The sequence below is a fragment of the Antedon mediterranea genome, chromosome 5 (assembly GCF_964355755.1).
Source record: "Antedon mediterranea chromosome 5, ecAntMedi1.1, whole genome shotgun sequence".
Classification (NCBI taxonomy): Eukaryota; Metazoa; Echinodermata; class Crinoidea; order Comatulida; family Antedonidae; genus Antedon; species Antedon mediterranea.
Genome location: NC_092674.1, coordinates 11,907,769 through 11,932,861, shown reverse-complemented (window position 1 = coordinate 11,932,861; position 25,093 = coordinate 11,907,769). Strand labels below are relative to the sequence as shown.

The following is a 25,093-nucleotide window of genomic DNA, read 5'->3' as shown; positions in this document are numbered from 1 at the left end:
TGTTGTCATAACGTCTATAATTCCGTCGTAATAAAAAAAAAACACGGTTCCAACACTATATTACATGGTCCAGTTGGATTGTTAATCTTACACACTAATCAAATACGAATTCGTTGAGAGATGAATTACATTATTTAGTTCAATCCTGAGCCAAAATTCCTTAAACAATATACATTTCAGCACGATATACAGTAATGAAAAGTGTTAGGAGTTAGAATAAAATGTGGTAAAACCAATTGTTACCTACAGCTACATATTTTTGTAGACCTTTTATAAACGCTTACATACCTAATCTTTACCATTAATTAAACTATAATCAAAACGTTAACAAAGTGGTCTATTGCGAATTATTTACTATTATTTAAATTACTCATATTATATGGACAAACTATGCGTATCGATTTATAAATAAGTGCAAAACGCGTATATATATTCAAATAAAATCCTCAAAAGAAGAATGAATGAAGAATCAAATTTTATATCTATTTTTAAATTAAAATGTAATAATCATGTCCTTGTTATGGTCTATGAAGATCCCTAGGACCCATCAATCTCTGTAATTCAGATCGTTCAATAGTTCTTCCAAAGAATACTTCTTCTAGCGTCTGTTTATCGACTTGTTTTAGACACGGTAATCCCAGAAGAAGCTTGCCAAACCTTGCGGGTGACTGTGGGTTCAAGTCCTGTTCAAATTGAGCAAGAAACACTTGGGCTTGGTCTCGAAGCATTTCTGCCTTTTTGGTTTCTCGCAATTTTCCATGCGACTCTAAAAACAAAGCACATGAATAGTTCAGTTGAGCCTAGGGAATTACAAGGCTGTCAAGTCGCTGTACTATAAATTTTAAAAAGGAGGATAGTTTTATAAATGAAAAAAACTTATTGGAAAATGTGACTGGCTAGCTAAAAATTAGCACACTGTCGGATTAGATAATTCCACAACGTTGAAGCTGACATAGCGAAATCTGATTGGTTGACGTCTTATAGGCCTACTTAAGTTTCTTTTGTTAGCAAACTCCGAGAATGTTGTCCTACCGAAATCTTTCCTGAAGCCGATCATACGGCAGTAAGCCATCCTCGGGTGTGGAAAGCCTCTAGTGGCCAATTGGTATTTGCAAACACAATTTTACTGAGTGTAGACTAGAATTTCATTTTCTCTCTCTGGATTTGAATTCATGTAGGTGACGTACTTTGTTAGTTTCTAATTGCCCTAAATTCAATTTCTGCCATATACAATACACAAATAAAATGACAAAACGAAATATAAAAGGCAAGGAAAGACCGCTAAACACCTATGCTAGTTGGTCAACCCAGAACAGTGCACAGAAATAAAAAAAAATAATAATTACATTTTACAAGAAAGCGTCCAATTAACTACACACATTTTTAACATCAACAATATTTTAAAATTATGTATACATGGTATTATTATTACTCAAAAAGTCGACTTTTGATTAGCGTATGCCTAAGTTGTTTTATTAAGTTGACCTACCCGGCTTCAGGAGCAGAATGGTCTTTAAAAAAGCAAACTCTGGCGCACTCAGGTTTAGAGATCTTATTCTTGAAATAATGTCACGCACATCGTCAATGAACTTTGAGGGTATTTTCTAAAAGTAAAACAATTAGTATTTCTTAATGCATCGTATGTTCTGTTATATTCTTAACAGTATAGGGAATTATGGGATAGAAATTTTAATATAATTATCCACAAAATTAGGTTTGTTGTAGAACACTTTGTAATATGCACTAAGTGTGTCAATATTGGAATAATAATAAACATGTTATTAATTAGATGTTTTGTACTACTCTGACGTAATTTGTACTTTATACTAAGTACATTTGAGAATACTTGCGAAAAAATTCGCAATTAGTTCTCGGGTGGGACTCGAACCCACGACCTTCAGATCACTTAGCCTGGCGTTCATACCTCTAGACCACCGAGCTTGCGCTGATGGCTAGTGGTTATAAAAAACTACAATTACAAATAAATAGGCCTATGTTGTGCGGCGGTTAAGGTCTCAATTCGGCACCAGATTATGCAGCTGGCACTCTAGATACTAACTGAGTATAGTCAGTTAGATACAAGTATAGTTGTATTACCAGATTATGCAGCTGGCACTCTAGATACTAACTGAGTATAGTCAGTTAGATACAAGTATAGTTGTATTACCAGATTATGCAGCTGGCACTCTAGATACTAACTGAGTATAGTCAGTTAGATACAAGTATAGTTGTATTACCAGATTATGCAGCTGGCACTCTAGATACTAACTGAGTATATTCAGTTAGATACAAGTATAGTTGTATTACCAGATTATGCAGCTGGCACTCTAGATACTAACTGAGTATATTCAGTTAGATACAAGTATAGTTGTATTTTAAATACTTTTAATACGAGTTTAGTTTAAAATCGAGAGTGCGCGTAACGTAAACAAATAATATAAAATAGTTAATGATTTATAAGGTTTTGTTTTGCTTTCCTTTCTTACGGTTATGGATAGGAAACTCAAATAATCAATACACATTAAAAATGATTAATATTTATATTTAGATAGGCCCATACATAGTAATAACAGTAATATTGAGCCAAAAAATGAATTCCACCTACTTATTTTAGTAAGCAATGTATGGATATTGCAAGCTTTCATTTCGTAAGTTTCAAATACCATACATAGGCCTACTAATTATCAGCTAATGAGTCTTGACTTACCAAACTTCCATTCACACTAAGCTTTGTTACTGCTGCGTGCATGTCTATAATCGGCCACAGGGCAATGTGAAAAAGAAACTGTTCAGGCCATGAATCTTCAAGAAGAATAATTCTATCATCTCTATCAAACATTTGAAACACATAAATTGAAGACGTCGAGTCAACCAACATTTGAAGGATTTTCGAAGCAGTTTCTCGAAGAGCCTCTTGATCGGTTTCTGTACTGCTGACTAGCATTGCATGAACATCCGGGTATGTTGGGTGCATCTGTATCTCACCATAACCTAAATTAATATTAAGGTTTTGTATTTTTTTTTTATTGTTTCTATTAGTTGTATAAACAATCAATGGATTCAATAATAAACTACATTATTTTAAAAGCTCAGGAAAGAAAAACGACCAATTTTAATTACAAAGTTTCAATATGATTTTAACGATGGATGCAATAACAGTGTAACGGGTCGGTAACTATTTAATCCTCAAATTGCACTAGTTTTAGCATATACGCCCTACACACATTCACAGAAAATTTAACTAGAATTGTTGTAAATTCTACTTTACGTTCTACAATGTGCGAATCTACTGTTGTTTATTTTATATTATTTATATTTGGGATAACTTTAATCATTATAATTTTAATCGAAATTGTCATTCCATGTATTCTGTTAAATTTCCTGTAACAGAATACGTTCCGTATTAACCGTGATTAAGTTTGTTTTTGACGACAATCATTGACATTTCACTTTGTATATTGTTTTCCAGTAATTTTTGTTGTAACTAATTTTCATTTTATACGCAACCAACAGCGAGTAACTCGCCAATTACGGGATAAATGTAAATAATTTTATAATTTATCAAATATATTAAATCAAACAATGTAGATGAATAAGTGATAATACTAATTATTTATCTTGTTTCTAGTGTTTCTATCATACTGTAACGATTAAATTTATTCCAAATGGTGGAAACCTTACCTGGCCGTTCATAATATTGCTCATGAAGTAACGACGCCATTGCAGATGGAAATGGAGTTGCGTCAGGGTGGGTCATCACTGAAGACATGTAAGTTCCACATATTCCACCTTGTAGGAATTGAACATTTTTAGAATGATTGGGCAGCATTGTTGGTAGACCTACTATTGACCTTGAAACCATACTATGATTGCACGGTTCTGCCCGCTTCCAAGGTTGGAACGGCACAAACGCAGACGACCTAACTTCATTTCTAGATCTATCTGCGGAATATTTCGTATGAGGATGTGTTCTATTTTGAATCGGTGTAACTTGGGTACTGTTGGTTGGCTTTACGCTCTGTACTGTGGCCTTTTTCTTGCGTGGTCCTCTTTCTTCTTGCACAGCTAATGAAGAAAACATCAACATATATAGTTTTTTACAAAGAATAGTGATGTTAAATAAATTGATTGTATTTGCAAAAATAAAAAAGGAAACAAATGAAATCAGAAGGATGAGATTTTCATCTTTTCTTCATAAAAACACTAACGGAATTGAGGAATAAAGTAAGTAGACGTGATGCCTGGTATGTTTATAGTACGCGTGAATTGTACTGTGTAGCCTACACCATTTTCGCGTGTGAATAATGTAGGAAAGTCCTGAAGAATTGATATTGTTTTGTCATGAAGAACGACTTCTTTTACTGCATCCACCGGCAAAAATATGTAATTCAGTAAACTCATAAGTAGGATATAAAATGAAATAAACTGAAGAAGCTTTGGAAAATGAATTAGTATCGGTGGCAAGAAAAACTATTTTTTTGAAAAATCTTGTATATAAATAACTTAAATAAGTACAATTATAAGTGGCCCCAATTAGAAATGAATAAAATAACTATTACATATTATTTAGTATTTTAATGAGGTTAACATTTGGAAAATAATAGAAGGCCTAAATCATAATATTAAGTAATTTTAAGCTTAACAAATAGACAAAGTAAAAGAGAGCTGATCTTACATACACGATATCCAGTTTAGATAGGCCTAATTTGTTAATCTATGGTCAATTTATTACGTACCTGCTTTATTCATTTTGACGTAAAAGCATTTACGAAGTCGACAATGCGGACACCAATTGCGTCTTGCTTTATCCACGACGCAGTTTCCTTTTCCGATACAGGTATATTGCATTTTCCTTCTGATACTTCTTTTAAAGAAGCAACTACAACCATCACAGCAATAAACACCATAATGTTTACCAAAACTCTTATCACCGCACACTCGACATGATACTGGGTGAGGTAATGTCCGTCCTGATTGAAAAAAAGGATTTTAAAATAAACTATGTCTTATAGTTAAAAGCAACACAACACAATCCTGTTTTTGTAAACGTGTTGTTTTCAACATATTTTGTTACATTTTAATCATTAAAATGTCTTACGATCAATGAAAATCATTTTCGGATAGACCTTTCCGAATTTCTAAAAATAAGCTTTAGCTAAATATACTTACATTAAACTTAAATTATGTAAAAAATGGGCCTATTATATAAACGTTAAACCTAACTATATATACTTTTGTATGTACAATTTAATAACAAAGAAAATATTTTAACCAAAATAACAATGGTGTAAATTGTAATCACAATAACAAATAAAAATGATAAAAATAAACAATCAAGGACAAAAATTAGAAAAACTCTAGAAGAAATCCGTTAAAGCTGACTTTAACTAATTAAAAGATTGTAAAATGTTTTGCGCCTTTCCGAAATGTATAATTAGAAACATCAATGTAAACGTTAGAAATAAATCAGTTTAATAAAATCAAATCTTTATTTGTTCGATATATCAAAATGTGTAAATGGAAACTCGTTTTTCTCGATATAAAAATGGTAAAACAAGCAAAACATTCACAATCAGATCATATAGGCCTATAAACATGTTGGCTTATTTTCAATCATGCTGCACAAAAATTCCTTAAATTTGTAAAGCTTATATTTGCTAAAAGTACTGATTAACCTGATTAGTCGATATCACTAAAAAGATAATCATTGCAAGTATTAATTGAAATTGCAATGCAACATAATAGCTCTACCTACCCATTATCCTCAAATGCACTTTTGTTTTCTTCAGAAACAATGATTTCGAACACAACTAAACGTCATTACTAGTTCAAGTAAAGAATGAGCGCTATGCGCACCAGTACCTTCCTCTCATCTCACCGATATCAGTTGAAGTGGTATATTCAGCACCTTTATATCCAAGTTATACTGAAGTGACTGTTTATCACATTCAGTCATCGCTGCTTTTTGATTTGAACGATCCTTTAAGGAAATAAACTGCTTTGTTTAAACAGTTGCTAATCGATATATTATCAAATAGTTTGACTGATCACCAATAACCATGCTCTGTCACTACGATGTATTCTTTTTAAAGTGTTAAAAGGTTACTTCGGGAGGTTCCTCAGGCTGTGACATTGGGTCGAAATTTTTCATTAAGGCTAGATCACGTCCCGGACAAGGATTAGCCCTTTCTCGCCAATTTTTCGCCTGCCTGCCTCCACGACGAGGCAAAGTCAATATAACCGAAGCGTTGCAATTTCACAGACTTCTGACTCGTATCTTGGAGGTAGTTAGCTATCAGCAACCGAATTGTATCAACATATACAATATGAACGTAGCTTTATTTTCCCCCAAGATGTGTTTATAATAGATTCAGTATAATGGCTCTTAAATATTTTAATTAAAGATTGCCTTTAAGAATTATTGTGCAATTGCGATTATGGATTATTTACATTTCAACAAATGGGTCGGCCAAGTCTTAAAAGTATTATCGACTAGAAACTAAGATTCTTCCAACTTTCTTGAAATATTCATTTTCCAACTAAATTGTTTTTGTACAGTGGTACGTACGTTTACCTTTGTTGAAATGAACATTGTAGAAGATATTTTAGAACGTTAGTTGGTTAATATTATTCCATCCTCATTTAGTTCTCTCGAAATATTGTTCTGTTTTCTTGAAATTTTATTTTGTTCTTTTCGGAAACATTATCTCGTTGTCTTCAAAATTATTTCGTTCCTTTGAAAAAATAGAATTTAATACCAAAATAGTTCGTTGAAATAATACATTTTTCCGATCCTTCAAAACAGTATTTCCACTCGATCTAGTGATAAGCACACCGACTCGTATATTGTCTTGACTAGACCTTCTAATATTGTTATCAATTACGGTATTAATAGGGCCTAATGTAGGAATATTATTCTCTCATAGAATATTTCGTCCCCTGGAAAGTACGTTTGCGGGTATGTAAGCCTACATTAATATATGTTTTAGTCGCGTGCATCAGTTTCATCTAGCTAAGTCAATTTTTCAGAGTATATTCCTTATGACCAGGACACGATTTGGTTATGTTTTTCACGGTGCGCAATAAAAATCACGCGGTCTACGCACGATTTAACAAAATCACGTTAGTCATATCCTCACAGGCATGAATCACAATTAAATAACATTTGATAATCATCATATTTTATTCATTTTCCAACTCGAAATTTCGTTATACGAGCACGCCAAAGGTTACAGGCTACGCACGTATAAATTTAAAAAATATAAATGTTTTTAAACATTTTCAACATTTCTAAACATGTTCAGCAATTTCAATCGGTTGACTTGAGCACGCGATGCAGTCATGTATATGGCCTTGTTAATATTGTACTTCTTCTTTATTATGTATGTTCTAGTTTCGTGAAAAGGTAGAATAATAGAAACTAATTTAAAACCTCTGGATCAACGTTGACTTCAAAGCCGATTCTCGTACTGATGTGTTTTCGCTTACGTGTAGGCTACTCGACTATAATAATAAAAATGAAAAAATAAAATATTCTATGAGAGAATTATACTTTATTGTACAACATTGTACTGAAGTTAAAGAATCTTTACATAGATATGGCCAACAACTTGTCGATTGTATCCGGTATTTGAAATCGTAACACGATAGCGTGATATTCATGTTAACATAATGCATTGCAACTGTATATGTATCGACAAGTTCTACACGTCGTCATGTACATCAAAAATCGTAACAAAATTAGAATACTAGAAATCATGATTGTTTACTGGCAAACAGTATGTTAAAACAGCTGTTTTCAAGGTACTTTCTACGCTTTTAAATCGCCAACTTAACTACTACTTCAGCAAAAGCACTCACAGTTAGATTGACGTGGATTTGGTACATTCTTTGACTAGTTAAGCTGTGTAAACACTGCTCCTAGCTACGTACTATATCGTGTTCAATACTGAATCTGTATACAATCAAGAGACCAATCATTGTGTGCTATTTAATTTTGACTTTTTGTGCTACATCGAGCGTTTTTTTTTTATAATGACGGGATTAGATTTGTAGTTTTAATGTAGGCCTAAAAAATGCAATTGAAGCTTAACAATTGTACAAGTACAAAGTATCAATATTGTATATCATATCCGTTTTCGATTTTATAGTTCCGTTCGAGATGTTTTTACAAACAAAGAAAATATACAGGTCCACAACATATCATTCTTCTCCTCAATGCCCCATCCTTAAAGCAAACTCATAAATGCAACTTAACATTGTCGATCATCCGGAATACTACTGTTCATGCAAGTTGTACGTATTTTATCAAAAATTTTATTGATGGATAGCTATTATGATAATCTTATATAGAATATGGATTTGCGTAATAATTTTCACTAAATGGCTTTTATTGAACAAAAAAGATTCACTTTAGCAAAAAATCAGCATTTTTTTTGCATGTAGGGCCTACCATATACCTCAAAACTATCCTAGTATATGATAGAACGTTTCTGTGTTAAAGCGATTGACAGACGATCGGGCTTTTTTTTAAAGACGATCGGGTACCAACGCGTTAGAACGTTGGTGGACGTTTGGGCTCAACTGGGTGGACGTTCAGGCCCAATATAAATCGACGATCGGGTCCATTATAAAATAAAGAGAAGACGATCGGGACCACAAAAACGAATTGGATTTATAATTGTTCACCATAAAATATTATTATATATTTTAACGCGACATTATTTTTTCAATACCAAACACAATAAAATGAAAATAAAACAAATAATTCATTTAGGCTAAAAAAGGGACAATTTCAATTTCTCTATCTGCCAAACAATTGCAATAGTAGACACAGATAATTATACAGTTACCAAATAATACTATCGGACCCAACGATTTCAAAGACTATCGGACCCAACGCCACAACAGAAGAAGTTGCGTAGTTTATCAGTGATGTAACTTGATCGCTGAGACGTCAAACTCTACTGCTATTTTTTTGCATTTTTTTAGTGTTTATCCTTAAAATTCAGGAAAGTGACATAGCATATCGACGTGTGCGTCCCTCAATAAACATCAGTGTGACAAATGTGAGCACGTACCTTTCAGTGGTTTTGGAGGAGATACGTAAAATTACGCGAAAAAATTAATAGCATTAATATATAGATAATAATAATAATCAGAATAGGTTAATTTGTAGTTTTATTCGTAGAAAAAAAAAGAAAAAAACAATTTACACTTATAAAATGACAAAATAAATGGTTAAATTAAACCAAAAACCCATTGGCTGGCAGCCAATTTGACTATTTTTGCTTTAAATTGCAGTTTTTTTCAGGAAAATAAGTTTTTTTTCGATCATATTTTTTGGTAAAGTGGATAACTTTAACATGTGTAACTGTTTACCCCATTTGTTTTAAATGGTCTTATTTGATAGATAATTAAATTTTCTTTGTATTAAATAAATACATTTTGTATGGAATATACCAACATTCAGATAAATTTATTTTGAATACATAAATTCATCAATAACATAAAAATAGTCCATCGCTTATTAATTGAATTGACTGTGTTATTATCCAAAGAGCTTATATTTATAGCCAATCTATAATGGGATCCTTTATAATACTGTATAATAATTATAACACAATGTTATAATGCGTGTATGGCCCTCCATAGCGAGTCGAAAAAGAGCAACAACAAACACGACGTCCTCGGACGGCCCTTTCATAGTCTATAGCTAGGCCTAGGCTTTAGGAGGTAGGTACGAAGTTAAGTTTTCTATGATATAACCCAACCACAATGTAGGTGGACCTGCATTTTAAACTCTTTTAGGGGTTTAGACTAGTGCTCTAGTCTAGGCCTAGACCTAGGCCTCCTACCTATAGGTCTCTAGGCCTAGGCTAGGCCTAGGCCTACTAGCTAGAGTCTCAAGTCTAGTATATGTAGTCTGGATCCGGCAGAGCTAGCCTACTAGATGTGATGCACATACAGTAGGCCTAGGCCTAGATATTATTCAGTATTATATCCTGTGATTGGTCAGTTTATGGTTGAACCCAAAACAAAGGGAGGAGAGATACAAATCTCACATTTCAGCTTGATAAAGTTATAATAATAAGTTTTTATGGGATCCAGTCAAGTCGCCCCATCGCAAAGTCGCCGACTCGCCCATCCATGGTTTTATTTCGGTATGAAGCGCTAGTAGTAGTAGCTGTTTTAATCATAACAGTGGTTGCGTTTGATATCGATCGCGTTGTTACTTGGGTCGCGCTAAATGTCGTAGGCCTATACATTAAAATGTTTATCCTATTAGTATTATTATAATTTTTATTTTACAGGTTTTTGAAAATCATTAGAAAAATAGTTCCTTATTGAAAGTTCTAAAAAGATTATCCCTGATTTCGAAAATGTTAATTTAATTTTTAAAATTTTAAAATTAGTTACCAGAGCCACAATTACGAATCTTTCTTCAGAACCTACCAGCTCATTTTTTAGGATAATATAATAATGTATAAATGTGTAGTAGGCCTTCGTATAGATTAGTTAAAACAAACAGCGTAAGACAATGAGTGTTATAGGCTACTTATTTATCATTTTGCATTTATTGACAAGTTATACAGTATGTCTAATTTTATTTTATTATGACTTTTCAAAATTAGCCCAACTTATTGAAAGAATGTTTTTTTTATATATAAAATTATTATTAACATTCTATCTCTATCATGTCAACATAATGCACTTGTCAATTGTACGACCCACTATACAACCCCCGGGAACAGTGCGTCATTTGTCCGATATTTTTTATATCTTAGCGCACCCATTTAGGCGCACTGTGACCATATTGTTTATATGATATGGTGGTTAGTAAAGGGATGGACATTGACACACCATTGTTCATTGATGTGACGTACCATCTAGGTTTTATGATGCACCCCTGCGTCAATAATTATTCTTAAATGATACACCTCTCCCGGTAGTAATATAGTGGGTCATACAATTTGACAAGTGCATACTATGCCAAAATAATACAACTTCGAACTTTTTTTTATTTTAGCCTTTTTGTAAATTTATGATGACCTAATTCCATATGGAAGTGACACCGAAAAAATGTGGGGTCAGAGTTGAACCCCCGATGCTTATATTGAAATATGAAAATTCTTCAAAAAAACTAAGAGAAAGAATAATGCCGCTTAGAAACTTTAACAAGAATACAAATATCACTTGCTTTACAACAGAACTTAAGAACAACCCTCGACATAAGCAATACCTACAACATGTCAGTGAATTTCAAATTGAGAAATTACTGAGAATAATACAGGCAGTTCTACATGGTTCAAGTCTGGAGGAGAGTCTTGCCACAGCAAAGAAACAATATGAGATTGACCCCGAAGAGGACTTGAACAAGTTGGACGATGACGATCTTAAAAAAAAGAAAACTGCAATGAATGATAGCTACGAGAAGAACAGGAAAAAGCCGGGTGATCCCGACTTCCAGTATGATGTTGAGGTTGAATTTCCTGCAATGGAAAACAGAGGAATTGAAACAAGTGCATGGGATTCAGACTCAGATCTATCAGACTTCTAAATCTTACACAGTTGAACTTCTCAATTTCAAGTTGATGCAGGCCTATCTAGTATTGCAAACCCACGACTGGAACAGGACATTTTTATGTGTTGATTTAATTGGTTTTGGTTGAATAATCAGTTATTAACGAATCAAACTTTACTGTAACTTCAGGTACTGTATTACAATTGGCATATTAAACATTTCATTAGTTTTTCCTTGTTTAGTTAATTAACAGAGTATAGTTATTTAAATTAAGAAAGTACTTTAGATTTTCAATTAAACACAACCATTTTACAAATACCATTCAAATATAAAAGTTCAGAAAACTATTCTCAATATTAAATTTCTATATTAAATACTGTATGCCAATTGAAATGTGTAGTGCCCTCTATAGTGTAATTTTTAACACAATACTGTAAGCTGTTTGTCTGTAACATGCTGTATTGTTTAATAGGCAAGAATCGAAAACCTATACAGCAATAAATAAGACGAAACATTTACTCTTCTCTGGTACTGGTAGACCTTAAGTCACAACACACATTAAATGTTGTTAATAAGAATAGATCAGTTAGAATGTTGATAGCCTTGACTGCCCTGGCCTATGACATGTACAGTATTAAAAGTAAAGAAAGTATTAAATACAGTAATCCAGGCTGTGTGCTAACCATAACCACCAAGAGGTATGCAATGATTGTTTATATTAGTTTATATTTTAAAAATTATATTTTTTTATCCTAATTATTTTACAGTTATTATTACATAAGCATTGGTTTGTTTTCCTTTTTTTTTTTTGTAAAAAAATTACTTAATGGTTTGACTATATTTTAGTAGCGAACTTGGATATATCATCGTTTGAGTTTTTATATTGAATAATTGCCAGCAAACTGTTTTTGTTTCTGTACCCAATATTTATTTTAAATAAATTTAAAAAGATAGATATTACATATAATGTACAATACAAAATACAGTACCTTGCTTTTACGAATTTAAGGGTTACATAGTTGTTTTATTGTTTTAATATTTTATAAATAAAATTATTATTATTACTGTATTAAGATTAGTATTGTCCCCCAAAACATAAAAAATGAAGATTAATATTAAATCTGACTTTGAATAGATTATTTGTTAGTTTTATAAAGTAAATAAGTTCCATACAAAAAACAAAAATAATTGTTTCACTTATAAAATGACAAAATAATTGGTTAAATTCAACCAAATTTGGCAGCCAATTTGACTATGCTTTAAAATTACAGGGTTTTCAGGTAAATAGATTTTGTTCGATCCAATTTTTTTTGTAAAATTGGATATCTTTTACCGTATGTGACATTAAATAGCATATTTAAAAAAAAAAAAATAAGTTCAGGACTGTTCAGGGGGACACTGCATCTTTAAGCTCCCCTATATCCCTCTATAATGAGTACAAATACTACAATAGCAGGAGAGGTGCAAATCATTTACCGTCGTTGTTTTAAATAAATGACATCTGTTTTTATATTTGTTTTAGTGTTATTTTATATTTGGAAAACTACCGTCACGGTCAGCCGTGGCATATACTTCAATCGTTAGTAGGGCCTACTCAGGGTTTTAAACTGAAGAGTTCGATGAGGAATCCCACAAACATTATTTTAAACATAATATGTCGGCTTCGTGATATTTTAAATTGTTTGATAAGTAGGCTAAAACCAGTCCCTGGTACAAGACAAAACGATAAATAATTGTTATAAATAAAGTGCCTTAAGCGGCTACTCTCGAGCGCAATTTATTCAATTTTAATAATGCATTAATCTGTATAGTGTATACGGTACAATATAACTCTATCCGGTCAGAAAATGTTATTTGGTTTTAGTCCAGTACTAATACCGGGAAGTTATTTAAAAGACGTAAATCTAAACTAGTCAAAACAGTGAACCCTAGAGCGACGTTTACTGACGTTTAAAATAGGCTATTCAAGGGTTATTCCCTATTGTACCGATGCTTTGTATATTGCACTTATTTTTCATAGCAGTTTTATTATTGAAATAACAATAACGTTTTGTCGGGATCAGGTTGCATTGTAATGGCATATTTGTATTCGCGTATTTTCCAGCTAGGTGAACAAATTGCATTGCTCTTTGATATCAGGACGTCGCTGGATTATTGATAGAGAAAGGACAGTATTTATATCGCTATTCATTAGTATATGCTTTTCTCAATAAGCTACAACACAGACGGTATTATGGTACAAAAATATGCCAAAACATTGTCCGAAGCTGATTTTGTTGTAACTTGGTATAGACTACTCATTCTGCGAATAATTTCCATCAGAAGATATTGTTTTTAACTTATTTTGAATTTAAACAATCACTGTTTTGTATAGTGCTTGTGGAGGTAAGTGTTCGTATTTGAAGTAGGCCTTAAGTACTTGGTCTCACACATTAGCATAGTATTCGTCTCTATTTAAACCTGTACTTTGCTGGTTATTATGATAGGCCTATCAAGATTATACATATCATGACTGCTTTTACCGACAAAGGTAATTCCGATGTGTAACCTTCGAAATTGATATTAAATTAAATATATGTTACTACCCCTAAAATGAACTGATATACCGCTGATATAGTAAACTAGTATACATTAATATATTTCACCTTTCTGTATATGGCCTGGCCACAGTAGTAACTTTTGTCAAGATCCCGGTTTCAAAGTCATCAATAACTTTGCGTACTGAGGTGATATGCATGTGGCAGTGCTCGTAAATTTGTCGACAGAACCTGAAATATAATTGCATCCTAATGCTAAATAAACTGAGGAAATTTCAGGAAGAAAGAGTGAGAGATGAGATGTCCAAAATGGACCCGATCGTCTGTCCCCTTCCTTGTCTACCCATATGATGAAGATGTACGGCGTCTTCAGATTTTCTATATCACTCGGAACTATTCTGTAAAGTTATATCTTGTTTTGTAAAAAACCATTGGATTATTAGCACACCAGCAGATTACTCAGCTGCAGCAGCTCAATGTGAGAAATACCTTCAACTTTTCAATAAATTTAAAAATCGTTTCATTTACTTTCGCTCGCGACAATTTTCCTGACGAAATGTAATACAATTAATTTAGAGTGCTATTCCATTGTATACGGCTTTACCACGTTGAAACACCGGTTCTCGTCAGCTCATCGAAGTAAAGCAATTCGTTAGGCCTGGTTTGAGCTGGGATGGGAGACCATCTGGGAATATCGGGTATATATGGACCTGGGGTCCCATTAGGCATTTGAAATCAGCACTGCTGGCTGACTCTCATGGCAGCCACTGCATCTATTATTTGCCTTAGACGTATTGGCCTATGCCTTTCCTCTGGTCAAGATGTGCACTGGACGAGAGAAGCCCTTTATCAATGTTAGGACCAATCAAGGTGCTTAAACAGTACTGGCTTAGTTTCATCCATCATTCAGATGAATGTAAAACTAATTATACAGACGTCGGCCATGAGCCAAAAACAAAATCTGAAGTTTTTTTTAATTAGAAGTAAGTTCAAACTGTCCAATAATTTCGTGTTTACAAAGATGAAGATGAAAAGTAGCCTTGTGGCAAATCATGCTTATAATGTGATGGCATAGTCATTTGAAAATCATATTGTAGTGGAGCTGTAGCTTGGTGGCTTGGCTTCCAATCTCAATAATCAATATCAATCCTCACCGAGTGCCTCATGACTCTTTCAAATCCACTCTTAAGCCTAAAATGATACTTAGTTTATAATCACGATAAATGATAAAGTTGTTTGTTCATTATGTTTCATTATGTAATTGACGAGTTACAGAAGAATATAAAAAAAAAGAAACCACAAAGTTGCACACCGAGATTAGGCCTACAAACATCAGTTACGAGTAAGGCTGAGCCAAATCATCTCGGACTTCTCATAGCTTAAAGCTTTTGTTTTAAAATAGAATTATTTTATTAAATACGCCTAACTTGAAATTAGATTTCAAGTTAGATTTTTTTCCGAAAGCTTCCACGAAGGGTAAGGATCTGTCCCCTTCATCATTGAGCTAGATTTAGTTTAGCCAGTGAAAACAAACCGTCTGGGCGTTTTTGGTTGGATCAAAGCCCTGTGTGTTGATAAAATGTTTGCATTTTACTATGGTTCAGCATAATGTGCTTAAGCAAACATACATTTCAAAATATCGATTTTTACCATATTAAAGAAAGACTATCTTGGTAACTTAATGTTATGTGTTGGTTTAATTAAAGCTAAACATGACACCAATGTCCCGTCGAATAATAGGATTTAGTACTAATACACTAAAAATCGAACAGTATTGTATAAGCAAGTTACGCCAATTGAATTAGGAGATAGACAGTCCATATCTACTTTATCTAAAGGTAAACATTAATAAAAGCAAATAAGAGAGAGGCTTCAAAGTCGATTAAGATAATCGTTTGAAAGTACTTGAGGACTACTATTTTACTTTTAAAATGGTGTCGAAACCTCAATTAGTTTCCATTTTGTAACATACTCTACTTACTTGAAATAACTTGTAAATAATAAGAAAATACAGTACATAAATTTGTAAAATAGTAAAACATGGATTTGTTACGTAGCATCAAAGCATACCATTACAGTATGTTTACTTTCCTTTTGATTGAGTGTCCAGTATTGATTTTATTCTTCAAAGCTCGACACGTTAACGTTTGTGCTAGTACATTTTACTGTGGAAATGTCACAACAAAGACATTTGCAAACTATTCTATCCGAGGGTTAAAGTGATGTATTCTAGGCCTAGAAGATACCCACATACAGTATCATCAGCACCATCATGTAAGTAATTTTATTCCTGTTGATAAGTAAAGAATGTATTGTAAATTGTTTCTGTAGGCCTAATAAGATATATTGGTTTGGTGCAGGAATTTCAGTACGGGGTGAAATAAGGATGTGTGCGGCGCCTACTCACCATTATCTATGCTTAAGATTGTGTTTGAAAAAACCATAAGCTCTGTCTACACTATCAAACTGTATGTCACAAAGAATGCCATGTGCCCACAATATGGACACGATGACGTCTTATCACTACCATATTAATTGGGCACATCACACTTTTTTTTGTCAAACTAGTTAGTTAGCTTAAAGCTTGATCACCTTAGATATCCAGGCGACTAGGTGGAATGAAAAGGACAGATTTATAGTAGTCGACCTTAGAGATCTTTTACAGACTGATTGTGATAATGGTGATTTTTGTCATGAAGTTATTTTTATGTAAAGATGTGCTGTTGTCATCTTCGCCGGCAGATGCTCTAGTTGCACACAATGTGTGGAAGATTTAAAATAACTGTAGTGAAATTCAGAATTAAGAAATCAGATCCTATATCAACCATCAACGATTTATTATCAATTATCATGACCAGAAAAATAAAGTTTAAGGGCACTGTTCTATAGAATGATAGGCTGAATGATAAACTATCTTTCACTAAATGGGAAGCTCGAGCGCTATGTTTGGGAACCTGAGGAAGAGTGTGTGGAATAATCGACATATAAAGTGTACTTAGTATAGTCGGTATACTGGCTCCCCCACTGTACTGAGCAGTACACAGTACATGTAAATAAAATCCATGCATGATGCATAACCAGACACCGATCGTCATTGTTAACTCGTGGAAGGACAAGATAACCAACATGAAAAAACAACCTAAGATGGGTGGACAAAAAATGTAACCCTCGGCAGTTGTTTTATTCCCAATATACAAGGGGAAAACGCATATAATTCTATGAATAAAAAACACTATGAAAAGAATAGCAGTTGTGGATTCTTCCATTTGGTGTTAACATTTTCATAAATAAATGTAATTAAAAATGCACAGTTAAGATGGAAAACCTTAAAATAGATGGAAGGAACATAACGTTCTCTACTTAAATAAATCTCATCTTACGTGAGTGATTTGTATGTTTTTAACCGATTTACAGCTTATTTTATAAATAGATATTATAGATAGTAATATTGTTTTACCACTTCCATTCATGTTCTTCAGATTCTGTTGGAATGACAGCTGCATGGATCAACAGCAGTAGTAAGTATATATTTCATTTAATTGACTTCTACTTGCATTAATTGCAGCTATTATAGTTGCTATAGTTCAATTAACTTGATGTTAACCATTGAAGATAGCACAGAATATACATTATATTTTATATTTTGATTCAAGTAATGATTCTATATTATAATGGGTGGTATATCATTGTGTTACACAATAATGTGTAATTATATGAAGAATGTATTAAAAAGGAATGGAATGGATAAGATTTGTTATCTATATCTTAACTCTTGTACACGTTTCCACAACTATGTCTGGGTGGTGTGTGCGTAATAGGATTTCAATAATGCTAGATACTTATTTTTCAACAATTATTAACGATTTTAACTTTTAATGTAGATATTTTATTTTCTTAACTTGTTATGATTATTTTATAATGTTTGTTTTGTTATGTTTTATCGAGTCACTTAATTATCAGTTCCAATACTGGGACTGGATACTGCCACCCTCATTATTAAAGATAGTAATAATTACAGAGCAACAACAACAACAAAAGAGCCCCACTATAGTCACGGGACACGTACCAGCCGATTCTGCTGTGTGTATTTACTCTATATAGCGCCCTCTATAATATATTTATGTTAAAAGTACAGCATTTTTGCCGACAGCATACACTTTATATAGTTATACAGATACATACCTATTGACAGTAGCAGAATCGGGTCCACGTACAGTATGTTTCCTATTAGGCCTACTGGAAAAATGACAATGCTATCAGTGCCTAGCTGGATCTACAGACTAATAAATAGAAGGGCTTCAGTAAACGTCCCATCTATTGTGCCGAAACTGCTCACCGCGCCCACATCGTAACGTAAACGTTAACTTTAACGCTATTTTCCCAACATGAAACGCGCAAGCTCCGCCCACTTTGTAAACATATTGATCTGCGCGTGCGCAAGCATTACGAACAACTTTAGTTACGTCGAGAACCTTATTTCTGAAATATAGCATTAATAAAAAACTCATTAAAGATAGTAATAACTACAGAGCAACAATAAAAAACAAAAATAGAGCCCACTATAGTCACGGTACACGTACAGTATGTTTCCTGGGGATATTATATTATAAAAATGCAATATTATACAGATATTGCCTGCTTAGAGGTTAAATACAAGATTTGACATCCCCGAGGGAATGATATTTTGTTCGAGGAAATATCATTCCCGAGTCAAATCTTATATTTTACCGATTTAAAAGGCGATATCTGTTATTATATAAGCCTATATTTAGACCCTAGCCTAATGCTGAAATGTATTATAATGCTCAACTAATTAAGCCAATATTTATTTTAATTTTAGATGACTATTTTCCAAACGATCAGAAATCCGATCCTTTTGCAATGACTATGCATTTTATAACGGATCCTGAGGGCAGTAATGATTTTCGGAATTTGACTACACCACTGGTAAAATGGTGTGATCCTTCGTTTCAACTATTTAACATTGCGGCTGAACGAAGTAGAGCGAGCGAATGTTTTAACTCGATTGAAAAACCAGATGCGGTAGCCCCACTCTGTGTTTTACTACTTCTAGACGAGAAACTGGATTCGGAACTGATATCAGAATTGCAAGACTACCTTTCAAAACCTCCATGGCAGCATCACCATACATCCGATATGTTGCATCAATTCACGACGTGTCACCCAAATGAGCAGCACTTTTATAGTTCTGCGCTTGACACGCCGTTATGGGCTGTGCGTCAAGTGCATTGCGGAAGAAGATTTGTCAGATTCATGATATATTCCTCCGCAAATACGTTCCTGGAAATGATAAACTTTTATACGTTAATTCTTAATAAAGATCCTACGTTTAAACGCGACAACAATTTCTGCATTTTCACGGTTCATACAAAAAGTGGATGTGATATTCAATTTGCTGTAAAGAAAACACCGGAAAGGTTTAATCCACGACCATTGAACTCTGCATTTTTGCAGTTTAAAGTGCGGAATATTGACAAACTTATGGATAACTTACCCAATGCTTGTTCACCAATAAGTTCTCATCGTTTGCAAACTACTGACCCGGATGGAAATGTAACACTTTTACTGGTGACAAAAAATGAGTCTATTCCCATATTAACCCCTCGACGAACTTCCATAGATGTTCTGCAATCGCTCCTTTCCCCAACAAAATCAAAGTCAAAACGATTTGTTTCAAACAAAAAGAAACTTGAATCTATTGAAGACACTGATTTATAAGGTTTATAGGCCTATATTATTATATTCTGTTTTGAGTTATTTGTAAAAGCAGAGTTTGACAAATTTTAGTTTTTATAAACACTCTATATTTAAATTCCTATTTCGGTAATGTAGAGGGATGAAAAACACTGTATGAGTTATAATAGTATTTCTATTTATTTAATCCAAACGCAATTAGGCCTTCTGAAAAAATGACAATGCTATCAGTGCCTAGTCCCATCTATTCTGACGAAAAACTTTAGTTACATCGAGAACCTTATTTCTGAAAAATAGCGTTAATGAAAACGTTAACCGAAGGGTATCGAAACAATTAGGGAAACAAATGGTACATTTAAAGTTATGTTTTTAATTAAGCAAACAATAAGATTTGTTCATCGCAATATGCTATTTATCATCTTTTACTCCAGAGAATTAACTTTAGTTATTTGACTTTATTTAGGCAACTGAATTTACTTGATATATTTTAAAATGAATTTCGCTATTTAAGTTTGATTTGTGACACGATCAATTTAAACTCATAATTTAAACAAAGATGTTACAGTACAGACAGAAATGTAAGGAAAATTTATACCAACCTAAGGCATATTATCTCGTCAATGTTACATTAGAATAGGCGCAAAAATATGGAACGAAATTCCAAAGCATGTTCGAGAAATTAATTATAGGAAACCTTTCAAAACTACTAAAGTCAACGGATTTGAATATTATGTGACGGTAATCCTTATCAACTTTTAATTGTTATGTTATCTTAACCATTTCACGTTGTGTATTATATTAATATAGGCCTACTTACTATGTACTTTGATTTTTTACATGCTTTGCTTGATATCTTCTAAAAGAAATGGAAGTTGATCTCGATAGGCAGCTGTATTTCTCTCTATCCTTTTTGCCCATTTTCCACTCTATTATATTTATATTTTTATGCTTTTTAATTTTTTAATTTCTTATGGATGAATAAAATAAAAATTAATTCACGGTCGTACAAAATTGAATGTTCCGTAGTCTGATTTTGTGTTGTTGTCAATCCATGACGCAGACATAGAGAGCAATTGCGCATATGATCTCTACATATTGGTTTGTTTTTGTTGTTGATCCTGATTAAAATGTTGACTGTTGACAGTTGACTGTAACGTTCTATAGAGGGCCGCGGTTAGAGTCACGGAGTTCAAAGAGCGTGTTTGTTTGATTGGTGCAGTTTTCACATAATAGGAAGTTTTCGCAATCTTACGAATACGATAACGAAAACGGTTACGTCACGCACACGTATTCGTTTTTCGTAAGCCAGTAAAAATCCGTCCAAAATATGACTGCGGTAAATTTGAGCGAAGCGCAGGTACGTGTTGCTTGGTGCTTGGTTGCCTATGCCTAGCGTAACATCAAAGCGAGTGAGGACTTCTATTTATCAAAATTGACCTGGCATTTTAGTAAATTACTTTAGTAAATTACTTTAGTAAATTACTTTCAATAAAAGTATAATTATTTATAATCATGAATCATTCCTGATTCAAATGCAAAATGTGCAAAATAGATCAAAAACTATACTCGTTTTGTAGTTACGAATATGACTGGTGATATTCGTCAACACGAATACGCTTTACGAATATGAAATGGGGATCAGCTCAAAAGTTTCACAAATGTGTGACGTATCCGTTTTCGTTATCGTATTCGTAAGGTTGCGAAACCTCCCTAATACTCTAGTGACAATGATTTCGTGTATTTAAACATGGATTAAGGAATAGAAGGATATGTATCAGTTTGAGATCAAATCTTCCATGACTCTAACCGACAGAGCGCGGATCGGCCACAATGCTTTCGTGATCTTAGGTCTTAGGGGGTCTTAGCTTTTGTGGTCTTAGGTTTCGTGACACCCCCCATCCAAGCTCTATCCAGGGAGTTGTTATAACTCCCTGCTCTATCCAGGCCCAACGTCACTTCGGTGATCTGACGAGAACCGGTGTTTCAACGTGGTAAAGCCGTATTGATCTACGCTATTGTTTTTATGACCTTAAAGTAGCATTTTATGACCTGTAGTAGCCCTACACATCTGAGACAACAACTAGTTGTTGTCTCAGTCTACAAGTAAAATTACAAAATCAGCAAGGATACTTTAGGTACGGTAAACGGCGCCCCTGCCTTAACCGCTCGGCCATTTGACTCGCATAAAATGATCTATATACTCATTGTTGTCTACTTCTTGTGGGAATAATAATACAACAGTAATAATAGACAAGGTACTTTTATGCTTCATTTGTTTATGGTTAAGTTTGCCTTGCGTCTACTTTTCAAAACGAGCGCTAGAGAGTAGTAGAGTCAGTGGTGACATTTCGCAACTATACATAGCCAGCCAATCCCGGATCATGGATCACAGTTTTCATTCGATTAGGCCTGGTGATTGGATGTGATGTGGATGACATAATCACTAGCCAATCACAAGGCACTACAATTTAAATATAATCACATCGATAATTATGGAGATTTTTGAAGAAACCACTGCCTATAGCCATTATATTAAAAATACGTTTTTTGTACTTGACACCACAAGACACAGTAACAACATACATGGGTAAAATGCATAATTTAATATTCTATAGATTAACGCAATTTTTTATGACAGAAGGTGGCAGGCCAATATGATAATTCAAATATAAAAATTGCATTTTTTTTTTTTATTACCAACTACTTAAAATTACCGGTCGTAAGAAAGTAAACTTTTCGTAGTCCGATTGTGATGACATTAAAACAGAATTGTTCAGCAATATATTGTTGTTGTCAGTTAATCATTGACGCACGCAGACATGTCACTAGAACAATCAGACTACGCATACGATTTCTACATGGCGACGTTTTGTTCTCAAAAAATGTAACAGTTGATTCGCAGCGTTCTATAGAGGGTCGCGTTTAGAGACACGGAGTTCAATGAGCATGTTTGTTTGATTGGCAGCAGTGCTTTAGTATAGGCAAGCACGTTGGAAAAATCATTTAATGTCACCGTCAATGCATATTCTTCTATTCCTTAATTCATGATTAAAACTACTCCATACATTCAGAATCTTTTCTAGATGATTTGCAATAGTCTGCTAGACTCAATCAGTCGTATTAGCAATCTGTGTGTATACTATTATCGACTGTTGCTACGTAGCGAACATCTCAATGACAAATATGTTCATGTTTTAAATGATTTATTTTTTCTGATTCATTTCGACAATTTTATTATATGTATCGAACCAATTTATAACTAAGTGGTGTTGTATTGTACGAGTTATACTTAACTAATAAACAAGAATATTGCTTTTTAAGGTCTAGCCTATCTTCAATTAAAACTATCATTATCGACTGTTGACTTCTCTTAGTTTGACATCATTATTAGTATGAGTTACCATCACCACAAATTATAACATTTTAATTACAAAAATAAACATATTTATACATAGAAATAGACCTACAGCAATCAAATTGTCTTTTTTTTATTGTATTCCTATTTAAAAAATGTGTTTTCGTAAATAAATAACCTTAATTACAATGTATCGTGGCAATCCAGTGAAGCTTCTTCGTAATGCGCATATACTTTTAATGACTCAGCACTTTTATTTCTAGTATATAATATTTAACGTGTCTACGCTATCGAACTAGTTTGACGAAAAGAAAGTGTGACGTGTCCAAATACGGTAGTGATATGACGCCATCGTGTCCATAGGCACATCTCACAAAGTTTGAGTTGTGACAATTTCTCATAATATCACGAATATTGCGCTTCACTTGGTCATTCATTGGAAAAGCTGATTTTATGATATTTACCCGGCGCTGTTGTTACATTAAGAAATTTCCTTTTAAAACTTATAAACAATGTTATTAATGTCAACGAGGGAATTATGTATTTTATATTTTGTTGTTGGAGGTAAATAAATTAAGCTCACCATATTTTCACCCGTTGAGTAAATATATTCCTTTGTTTCACAACAATTGATGAAATGCACGTTTATTTTATTCAATATATTTTGTCAATAAAAATGCTGTAATATGTTACTGCTGATACTTTTCTATTTTCAAAGAATATTAATTGATCTTAAAATCAGCATCCCAAAGGGGATAAGATGAATTTGTCGATTTTATTATAAAAGTTAACGAGTTATTTTATTGATTCTTCTTCATCTAATTCTAAGGTGTAGTATTCAGGATAAAGTTGGTTAACAAATTTAGAGTTAAAATACAAGGCAGGTGCGAAAGAGAACTATTGAGGTCTTAGCTTTCGTGATCTTAGGTTTCGTGACACACTGGACAGTTTCGCTATTTTGGACACGGTATAGCGCCACCTGAGTATTATCGTTCTGGAAAAAGTTACATTAAACAGTTATTTTTTAAGATTAAGGTGGTGTTGACTTTATTATTATGCTGTAAAATAATGTGAAGATGTTAAATGGTAAATTTTCTGTTTTGTATGGATGTGCACTCCGAAATAAGTAAATGGATGAATAAGCAGTGTGAGAAATTAACAAAAGCTTCTACTTATTAAATTCTAGGTCTGTATAGTTCTTCGGGCATTGCCATGTCTACTTTGAGTTATAATAGAGGTATTTTTATTTATTAAAGAACGACACGTTTTATTATATATAATTACTTGCATTTGAGTACCATTAAATATGTAGGTACTGACCCCTCTATTTGTTTATTAAGTTATCAAAGCAGCATTTGTTAGTGTTTTTGTTTATTTATCGCATACAGTCTCTGTCGGGAAAATCTCAAACCACCACTAAACTTTATTTATTATTTGGTCTTTTTTCTCTTCTTTGATGTGTATACATTTTTCAGCAAAATAATGGATAGGTTCATCTTTCAAACGTGTCATTTTGCTCTTCTACCGTTTATGATTATCTTTATTTATTTTCACAAACTATTATCTATCATATTTCTAGAGGATTATGTAAGGGTGCTATGATTTGTTATATATTACTGAATATCTAATACGCAAAGACCAGATGGATATCGACACGTGCATTGGATACTGCTATCGATATATTCTGCCATATGCCTCACTGTTTTTTGGCTTTTTCTGCGACTGTTGATGTTGACTCAATGAATAAATTATACAACACCAATTGTAGCGTCCAGTGTTCAGGGAAAGCAACTGAAACGTGTGGGAGAGAGGATGCGTTACAAGTATACAGTACCGGTATAGGTAAGGGAAATGTACGTATTTATTCTGATGATGACTTCAGTGCGATTTTCACATAAATCAATAACAATATTAAATTTAAGTGGTATCCATTTTTAAATGATCATTGGCCTACTATTAAGT

General features: G+C 33.2%; 3 protein-coding genes across 4 annotated transcripts; 2 read left to right on the top strand and 1 right to left on the bottom strand.

The window, feature by feature from the left end:
• Nucleotides 1-423: 423 nt before the first annotated feature.
• LOC140049692 (nuclear receptor subfamily 2 group F member 1-B-like) lies at nt 424-6,067 on the bottom strand. The gene is made up of 6 exons (XM_072094642.1): nt 5,756-6,067; nt 4,737-4,970; nt 3,682-4,065; nt 2,708-2,991; nt 1,490-1,604; nt 424-766 (listed from the first exon to the last, which is right to left on the bottom strand). Exons 1-6 carry the CDS (start codon nt 5,757-5,759, stop codon nt 519-521), a joined length of 1,269 nt encoding a protein of 422 aa, XP_071950743.1. The 5' UTR covers nt 5,760-6,067; the 3' UTR covers nt 424-518.
• A 3,595-nt stretch (nt 6,068-9,662) lies between these two features.
• LOC140048702 (centrosomal protein of 19 kDa-like) lies at nt 9,663-13,287 on the top strand. Its single transcript, XM_072093471.1, has 2 exons — nt 9,663-9,735; nt 11,030-13,287. The coding sequence occupies exon 2, from the start codon at nt 11,063-11,065 to the stop codon at nt 11,558-11,560; it is 498 nt and encodes a 165-aa protein (XP_071949572.1). The 5' UTR covers nt 9,663-9,735; nt 11,030-11,062; the 3' UTR covers nt 11,561-13,287.
• A 236-nt stretch (nt 13,288-13,523) lies between these two features.
• Nucleotides 13,524-20,774, top strand: LOC140048797 (protein FAM124A-like). Of its 2 annotated transcripts, XM_072093583.1 has the most exons (4): nt 13,524-13,909; nt 16,193-16,335; nt 17,541-17,579; nt 18,902-20,774. In XM_072093583.1, the coding sequence occupies exons 2-4, from the start codon at nt 16,284-16,286 to the stop codon at nt 19,798-19,800; spliced, it is 990 nt and encodes a 329-aa protein (XP_071949684.1). In that variant the 5' UTR covers nt 13,524-13,909; nt 16,193-16,283; the 3' UTR covers nt 19,801-20,774. The 2 variants fall into 2 exon arrangements, with proteins under 2 accessions (XP_071949684.1, XP_071949686.1); XM_072093585.1 differs by lacking the exon at nt 16,193-16,335.
• The last annotated feature ends 4,319 nt before the right edge of the window (nt 20,775-25,093 follow it).

Excerpts from the sequence above, each read along its gene's own strand:
- LOC140049692 (XM_072094642.1), bottom strand. Across the intron at positions 2,992-3,681 it reads GCAATATTATGAACGGCCAG|GTTATGGTGAGATACAGATG; the intron begins GTAAGGTTTCCA and ends ATATTAATTTAG. Across the intron at positions 1,605-2,707 it reads TTAGTGTGAATGGAAGTTTG|AAAATACCCTCAAAGTTCAT; the intron begins GTAAGTCAAGAC and ends TTTTACTTTTAG.
- LOC140048702 (XM_072093471.1), top strand. The coding sequence starts at position 11,063 with ATGGAAGTGACACCGAAAAAATGTGGGGTCAGAGTTGAACCCCCGATG.
- LOC140048797 (XM_072093583.1), top strand. The coding sequence starts at position 16,284 with ATGTATTCTAGGCCTAGAAGATACCCACATACAGTATCATCAGCACCA. Across the intron at positions 16,336-17,540 it reads AGTATCATCAGCACCATCAT|ATTCTGTTGGAATGACAGCT; the intron begins GTAAGTAATTTT and ends CATGTTCTTCAG. Across the intron at positions 17,580-18,901 it reads TGCATGGATCAACAGCAGTA|ATGACTATTTTCCAAACGAT; the intron begins GTAAGTATATAT and ends TTTTAATTTTAG.